The 8,864-nt window shown below is 43.3% G+C and overlaps 1 protein-coding gene across 1 annotated transcript in view; it reads left to right on the top strand.

The window, feature by feature from the left end:
• Positions 1–8,864, top strand: part of Frmpd3 (FERM and PDZ domain containing 3) — a 161,588-nt gene that overhangs the window by 116,081 nt on the left and 36,643 nt on the right. Inside the window, exons 8-11 of the mRNA XM_005367355.3 lie at positions 603–722; positions 5,854–5,990; positions 6,324–6,450; positions 8,511–8,600. Of these exons, the coding sequence (XP_005367412.3) occupies positions 603–722; positions 5,854–5,990; positions 6,324–6,450; positions 8,511–8,600 (474 nt within the window). The remainder of the gene's footprint in view (positions 1–602; positions 723–5,853; positions 5,991–6,323; positions 6,451–8,510; positions 8,601–8,864) is intronic.

Below are 8,864 nucleotides of genomic sequence, written 5' to 3'. Positions count from 1 at the left end.
CTATGTATCCCACATTGCCCTCAAACTTGTGACGATCTTCCTGCCTCAGCCTCCCAAGTACTGGGATTATAGGCATGAGCTACTTTGTAGACCTCATTCTTAATAGAGACTATGTCCTTAAAAAGTGATTAAAATATTCTAGTCACAGCCAGGTATGGTGGCGCATGCCTTTAATCTTAGCACTCAGGAAGCAGAAAAAGGGAGATCTGTGTGAGTTCAAAGCCAGCCTGTCTACATAGCAAATTCCAGACCAACCAGGTCTACAAAGTGAGTCCCTGTCTCAAAAAATAAGCTTCTCTGATAAATTAACAATATAAAAACAGGGTAGTTATAAAACTATACTATAGTAAGAGTTATGAATTGTTTATTTCCTGAATTTTCTATTTTTGACTGAGGTCGTCCATGGACAACTAAAACCAGGGAAAGTAAAACCCTAGATGAGAGAGGAATTCTTGAAATGAATTTGCCAGGCAGGAAGCAAGAGTGGGAAACAACAGCCTAGCTTATCCCTAAGCCTACGTTAAGAAGCCACCAAGCTGCCTGCCCCGTCACAGTCATTAATTCTATGGTTTCTTCTCCACCCTCTCCTCCTGGGGTTTTAGGTGGTACAGCGGACACACTATCATGGGATGAAATGCCTCTTCCGAATAAGCTTCTTTCCCAAAGATCCCGTGGAGCTGCTACGTCGGGATCCTGCTGCTTTCGAGTACCTATACATCCAGGTAGAGTCTATCTTGGGGACACAAAGATAGACCAGTGGAGAAACAAGCAGGCAGGCTGTTCTGCCATCACAATGGAGTTGCTATGTATGTTCAACCTTCAGCTTGCTCTGAAGGCCTGTTCCTTCCTTGCTCCTATTGGAGTTCATTGTGTCAAGTTGGCTGATTTGAATTTGACTGTCAAAGTACCGCCTACTTGTCCACCAGAGCCCAATAGTTTTCAGAAATGAGCAACCCAAGGAACTCTGGTGCTTCCACAGAATCCCAAGGTTTTACAAGCTCTTTTGGGTTCCATGAACTGTCAACCACCAATACCTAGGTTCAGTGAGGAGGTGGTTCTGATCTCACTCCATCCAGAAATATTTATTGAACCCATACCCTGGGTCCTGACAATCAGAGGGGCAGAAAGGATAGACTTTGCTCACCAGAGTTCATATATTCGTAAATAGAACCACAACAGGCTTCAGTGTCCATAATGACACCCAGGGAGCAGTCTGCCAGCCTTGCCTGAGAGAAAGACAGTGAAGGCTTCACAGAGGAGAAGATCTGTGTACACTCTTAGCTGTGTAGAACGAGTAGATGTTTGCTACATAGTAAGATGGAAAAGAGGGGTCATATCCCAAGCAAGACCCCTTGCGTTTTCAACGGCATGTGATTTTTGCAACTTCAGTACAGGATGTAATGTGTAAGAGGCAATAGAAAATGAAATCGGAGAGCTGGGAACCAGAGAGTGAATTCTTAGTAGGCCACGGAGAGCAGACTTGATTCCGGAAGCGGGGCAGTGTTTCTCAGAATGTGGACCCTGAACCAACAGCATCATTAACTGGAAGCTTGTTAGAGATGCAGATTCTTGGGCCTTATACCAATGATTTCTTTTAACAAGCTCACTGAGATTAAAACAAAACAACAGAGTCTCATGTAGCTCAGGCAGACCCCAAATGAACTATGTACCTTAAGGATAACCTTGAGCGTCTGATTCTCCCACCATCAACTTCCAGGTACTGGACTTATAGACAGGTATCACCAACCACATCCAGGTCTCCATGAGAGCTGAATACCCTCCACCTCATGCCAAAGCTTTGGAGACAGTGGAACCACTTCAGAACAGTGCTTCCTTAACCCTACCTGAACATTGGAACTATCTGGGAGGGGGCTGGCAAAATGGCTTGGTGGTTAAGAACATTGGCTGCTCTTTGAAGAAAGCTGGATTCAATTCCTAGTACCCACATGGGTTCACAACCATCTGTAACACCACTTCCAGGGGACCTAAGGCCTAGGCATGTATATGGTATACAGACAATTACATAGGCAAACACACACACATAAAATAATTTTTTAAAAAAATGAACTATCTAAAAGGCTTTTTTTTTTTTTACAATTATCTGGGAAAAAAAATCTGTTCTGCCTCACCCCAAGTCTGGGAGTTTGTGTTTTTCTAATTATCTCAACTTATTCTAAAGTGCATTCAAGGTAAAGAAATCCTGCTGAGGAGTGGGTAAGAGTGCCAAAAGGAGAGTCACCTGGTCATTAGCCAAAGGAAAAGTGATGCCCAAAGTCAGGCTTGTGAACGATGTGGTATTTGGAGTGGGATTCCAGGGAGATGTAAAGGTTTGGATTGGCTGAGTATTGGTAGAGATGGTATCATTCTTCACATTGGCGAATAAAGAGTGTCATGAGCTTGGAGACAGGATAAGTTCATTTTAGGCCATGTTGGCTTTTAGGTACCCACAGGACATATGCAGTCCTTGTTGAGAAAAAGAAAAAAGAAATAAAAAACCAAACTTCTCTGTTTCCGAGAGTGACACCTGGGACTGCAATGAGAGACACTGCAGTTGTCCTTTCTGCCCTTTCTGACAACCTCAAATGCTAGGAACATTTCTCAGCCTAGTGGTCCTCGGCCAAACCTCTAGGGGGACAATGGCTTGTGTGGTTTTTAGTTTAGTTCTCATTTTGTTTGTCCTGAATTTCTTCACTCAAACTTCTGGGGATTGCCTCGGTCTCATAGTTTGGAATTTGATGATAAGATCATGCCCAGCATATTTCTCCACTTTGTGATAATATGAACTTCATCTGGATTATTCCTTTTTTTAAAAATCAGTTTTTTGACTTTTGCTTTTTTTAAAACTGAAGTCTAATTGATACATAACAAACTGCACATGTTCAAAGTGAATACTACAATAAATTGTCACCCACAGCCACAACCACAATCAAAATATTGAACATATTCAATATTCACTGACATTTCCTTGGGCTCCTTTGTGATTTCTGGCTTTCTGTCACTATAGATTTGTTTTCCTTTCCAAGAGTTTATGTAAATTAAACCATATGATACGTATATTTATTTTGAACTGGGTGGTTTTCCTCAGGTTTATTTGTTTTTTTTCTTTGTTTTGTTGTTTGTTTGGTTGTTTTTTCGAGACAGGATTTCTCTGTGGTTTTGGAGCCTGTCCTGGAACTAGCTCTTGTAGACCAGGCTGGCCTCAAACTCACAGAGATCCACCTGCCTCTGCCTCCCGAGTGCTGGGATTAAAGGCATGCGCCACCACAGCCCAGCCATTTTTCTTGTTGAGTAATATTCACAGAACCAGAATTGGTTACACATGTTGATGGGCATTTGGGGTACTTACAGATTTGTGCAATTACAAATGAAATTTTTATGCGTATTCATGCCCAAGTTTTCACATAGATGTGAGCTTTCTTTGCTCTTGAATAAATAACTAATAAAAGGATAGTTTGACTGTTTTCTAAAAGAAATTCTAATGCTATTTTCCAAAGTGGTTGTACCATCTAACACTTCTATCCATCACGTATTACATTTTAGCTTCTCCAGTCTTATCGACTCTTGGTGTAGTCAGTCTTTTTTTTTTTCACCCTAGTCATTCTAGTGTTATATAGCACTGTCTCTTTAAGGCTTCCGTTTCCATTTTCCTAGGTCACTAGTGGTGTTGGATATTTTTTCATGTGTTCACTGTTGTGTGTCTTCTGTGATGAAATATCTGTCCAAATCATCTGCCTGCCTTTTTATTGAGTTATTTGTTTTCTTATTATCAAGTTTTGAGAGTTCTTTATGTATTCTGGAAACAAGTCATTTGTTGGATATGTTATTTGCAATTATTTCCTCCCAGTCTGTGTCTGGCCTTTTTGGTCTCTAAACAGTGTCTTTCGCAGAGCAGATGTTTGAATTTTGATGAAGTCCAGTTTGTTAATCTTTTCTTTTACAGATAGCATTTCTGGTATCATATCTAGGATATATCTGTCTATCCAGTGTATGTGTGTATATTCGTGCATGTGTGTGCGTGCATGTGTGTGCGTGCATGTGTGTGTGCATGTTGGCATGTAGATATAGACACACATTTGTTGAGGTTCCACTCATTGAAAAGCCTATCCTTTCCTCGCTGAATTGTCTTCATACTTTTATTACAGAGCAGTCTGTGTAAGTAATAAAACATCTAGATCTAGTGGGAAAGCAGTTGTCAGTCTATCTGTAGTCTATTTCTCAAACTCTATTCCATTCTATTGATCTGCCAGTCTAGCCCAATGCCAACCACACACTATTGATAACTAGAGCTTTATAATAAGTCTTAAAATCAAGTAGTGTTTGTCCCCAACTTCGTTCTTCCTTTGAAAAATTGTTTTCATTCTAGGTCCTCTGATTTTTCATAGGAATTATAGAACCAGCCTGTCAATTTTTACTAAAAATCCTACCATGATTCAGATTGTAATTGTGCAGAGTCTGTAGATTGATTAAGGGAGAATTTATTTGTTAACAATACTGAGTCTTCCAGCCCATGAGCAAAGTATTTTTACATTGATCGAGGTCTTTCATTTTCTTCAGCAGTGTTTTATAAGTTTTTAATGTATTTTTTACATATTTTGTCACATTTATCCCTAATTATTTCTTATTTTGATGCCATAATAAATGATTTTCATCTTTATTGCTGCTGTTGCTGCTGCTGTTTTTGAGACATAGTCTAATTCTATATAACTCAGGCTGGTCTGGAGCTGTGTAGCCCAGGCTAGTACTGAACTAGTGAGCTATCTTCCTACCTTGGCCTCGAAAGTACCAGGATTATAGGTATGAGCCACCATACTCAGCAATGATTTAGATTTGTAATTCAATTTCCAATTGTCCATTGGTATCATATAGGAATACATTTTCACAGTGATTTTTATGCCCTGCAACTTTGCTGTACTCAACGAATAGTTTTAATGGGTTTTTGTAGATTCTACTGGATTTTCTCTATAGATAAACACTGTGTTCATTTTCTTCTCTCTCCCCCACTTTTGATATAGTCTTGATCTATAGACAAAGTCAGCCTAAAACTCACAGTGTAGCCCAGGCTGGCCTTCCAATTCTCAGGCCACTGCCTCCAGAGTGGATTTATTTACAGTCGTGAGGCCACCACTCTTGGCTGAAGAATCCTTTTTCTGTTCTTTTCCTTTGCTAGAGTGATACCACTGTGACTCCCTAGTCTCAAGGCCCATTGTGGTACAACCTCAAGCAAAGGACAACTGTTCAGATGAAGGTGGAGTCATTGCTAGCTGGGGTGCTGGCCTTAGAGTTTGGAAGGTTATCATACTCTTGACTATCACCTACAAGGTATTCCCTCTAGGGCAGCAAAATGTTTTTGCCCTTTGGATCTCAAGGAACAGAATGTCTGCTCCATCCCTGCAAGCTATCTCTCACCCTGGGCTTCTGGAACAGAGTCCCACAGAGAGCCTCTCCCATTGTCCTTCTTTCCTTCTCATCTGGACTATTAGAAAAGTCTGGTATGGCTAGTCGTTGAGTATGGAACCCCCACCCCTGAAGGGTGACATTTCTCTTATAACAGAAGAAAGAAACGGAATGAACCAGGTCTCACTTGCACAGTAACCTGGAGTTTTCTGCCCACTGTGTCTTTCTGTTGTGAGAAGAGCATCTAATATTTGCTGAAACAAGCACGTAGTGTCTCTGTGACCCAAGGCTCCCCTGTTGTCTCTTCCCTAAGGGCAGTAGCCCTCTCTTTCACTTGAATCATTATGTCTTGCTGGTGGCATGATTCTTTTCTGGGATCCAAGGGCGTAGCTGGGGAGTAGAGAAAGAAAGAAGCGATGTCTCCTTTAACTGATGGATTCGGTCTGCCCTCTCTCACAGAGTCGTAATGATGTTATCCGAGAACGCTTTGGAATGGAACCCAAGCCAGAGATGCTTTTGGATCTTGCTGCCCTCCACATCTATATCACTGTCTCAGCTACTCGGCCTAGTCAGAAGATCACACTCAAGAACGTGGAGTGAGTTGTGAAAGGGCCCTCCTGGAGGGGACAAATTGCTGTCCATAAGAAGGTGCAGTTGTTGAGCTCTGCTCTGCTTTTCAAGGTCATAGCCATCCTACGGGGGTAAGAACTTGAATTCCTCATGCCTAACCTCCCATGCTTTCGAGCTATGGTTTCTACCGGTAGGGTATGCACCGCCACAGTTTGCCTGTTCTTCCCCTTCTTTCTCTTTTTCCTAGTCTGTTTCTCCATCTCTGCCTCTTGGAGTTACTCAGGTTCTTTCTGACCATCTCCCTCCCTCGTTCCCACTTTGTCTCTCTCACTAATCTCTTGCTCTTCTTCTGTTTTTAGGAAGGAGTGGGGCCTGGAACCCTTTCTTCCCCCCTCCCTCCTGCAGGGCATCAAAGAGAAGAACCTTCGGAAGTCTCTCTCTCAACAACTGAAGGCCCACCAAATGCATCCTTCTTGCAGCACCAAGGTACCCACCCAGAGGAGGCCATTGGGCACCACGTTTAAACTCTAGAGGCCTCAGAGAGGTCCTGAGTGGTACCCTGGAGGTTTCGAGCACTCTTCTGATTCCGGTGCACACTGAGCCATTCCTTCTTGGGTGCACACCCCACCATTCTTCCTGACTTGGGTACACATCTTGGGTGACCAGCTATGCAAAGGAGTTTGCTCCAAACTCAAACATTGCCCAAATAGCCTTAGCGACACATCACTGCAAGCCACTGTGTCCTCAAAACAAAGGAGCTATAAAGAAAGTTGTGCTTGGGGTCTTTCGCCAATTAGCCCTAATGGAGCACCTGTCCTGTGAAAGGCATTGGCTCCTAAGAGAGGCGCAGATTTTCCATGAGAGTGACTGCTCTGTCCCTCATGAGATTCCTAATCTGTCAGTCCTAAAACAGAGAATCTTAGGAGATGAAGGTGCAATGCAGAGCTGAGCTGTCTTCTGAATACTAGGAGGCAGCAGTCTTTACCTCGGAGAGGCTTCTCTCCCCACCTCCCTTGGCCCTGCTGGGCCTTCTTAGGCTGCTAAGATACCATCTGCTTGTGCTTCCTGCCCAAGAGGCTGGAGGATGGTGACAAAAACTAGAATCAGCATGCAGATGTAGACAGGAGACACAATCACCCTATATACGCCACCCATTCCAGATTTCTTGAATTACCAACTAGCTTCCCTTTTAAGATGCAAATTTCCCCAGAGAGCTAAGCCATTCCCACCTTACTGTGCATGCTTAATCAGATTGGTTTTTTTTTTTTTCTTGGCTGAGAGCACCAGTGCTCACCACCATCTCCACAGCAAAGATTTTTTTTTTTCTATGCACCCCAGTGCTTTGCTGAAGAAAGCCTGGCTTTAGCCCTTGAGTCGGGCACAGTCAAGTAGGGAAATAAAGCCATAATTCCCAAAACAAAGCAGCAGGCACTGGTACTCGACAAGTATTCAGGAGAGACAGATGCCAAGCCCAGGCTAGGAGAGGGAGAACTGGTATATTTAGTGCCAGAGCTGAGATATGAAAGATAGACACATAAGAGCTTGTCTAGATGAATTGCTAGAAGCAGTCCTAAGAGGAAGACTTCCCTCCACCAGGAGATCTCTCTCTATATAGAAGCCAGCCAGGTGAGTCATGGTAGCAGGGGAAAGGACATAAACGGTTCAGCCTATGCAAAGCCACAGAATATGAGACACAAATCTGGCAGAGGCAGAGACAGGAGGGTGGCAGGAACCAGTTCTTTCTGTGAGGGCTTTCTGTGTCACAGGAAGGGGCTGCACACAATCCTATAGACAGCAAGGAGCCATGGAGGAGTTGAAGCAGGAAACTGGCTTGATTAAATTTACTGTGTTTCAGGATGTTACCACTAACAAACACTGGGTGTATGTAACTGAGGGGACGAAGCTGAGTACCCAAAGCCCTGATATAGGAAGGAATGTCAAAGAAACGGTATAAGGCAAAAGAAATAAGTAGATCCATTCAAGAGGAAGTCAGGGGGTAAAATAAATATGATTTGGTGACTGATGGCCCTCAGATGACAGGATGAAGGGAGAGTCCTGTGTCCCTCACAGGTTTCTAGCTCAGTTGCCCCAGACATGCTGGCGGAGACCTGGAAGCCCAGATGAAAAACAAGCTTGAGACTTGGGGGTGTTCAGTATGAAAGCACCAAGTGGTACCCCATGATTGCATGTGGCACTATCAGTGAGACTCTAAGGATCTGAAGGAACTTAGGAGAGGTGCATAGATTAAGTGGATGTCAGAGTTTGCGGAAAGGGGCTTGAATTACTGCAAGACCAACAGATTCGAATGCTACTTTAGGTATTGGGACCAAGAGGTCCGAGGAGTGCTCGGGGAGGTAGGTGGACCGCTGAAGGTGAGAGCCATCTGAGCGGGAACTTCCTTCCAGCTTTACCCAGGCCTTTCTCATTTCCATGGAGTAGGCTGATGACTACCTCCTGCTATAAGACCTTGAGCCTCCACTTGGAGGATGTGGGATGTTTCTCTCTGCTCCTCTAGATTCTTATTTCAAGGTGGGTTGTTTCCACAGGGCTCCGCCGTTCAAGCAAAGCTCCATTACCTTCGAATTCTGAATGAACTTCCGACCTTCACTGGTGTTTTATTCAACACTGTAGGACTGGTCAGTGGGACTAAGGGATTGGGGGAGGGGCAGAGCATGGGGCCAAGGGGAGGGAACCAGTCCTTTATTGGAGGGACAAAATCAGTTAGCTTTCATATTCAAAGCATCCACTACATCCATGGGTTCAACCAAGTGTAGATCAAAAATAGTCTAAGAAAAAAAAAACTGTTGGTTCTGAGCATGTATAGACATTTTTCTTGCCATTATTCTCTAGACATAATAGTATAACAACTATTTATACAGTATTGGCACTATGTTAGGTAT

The sequence above is a fragment of the Microtus ochrogaster genome, unplaced genomic scaffold, assembly GCF_000317375.1.
Source record: "Microtus ochrogaster isolate Prairie Vole_2 unplaced genomic scaffold, MicOch1.0 UNK17, whole genome shotgun sequence".
Classification (NCBI taxonomy): Eukaryota; Metazoa; Chordata; class Mammalia; order Rodentia; family Cricetidae; genus Microtus; species Microtus ochrogaster.
Note: the sequence above shows the minus strand (reverse complement) of the source record. Positions and strands in the feature narration are given on the sequence as shown.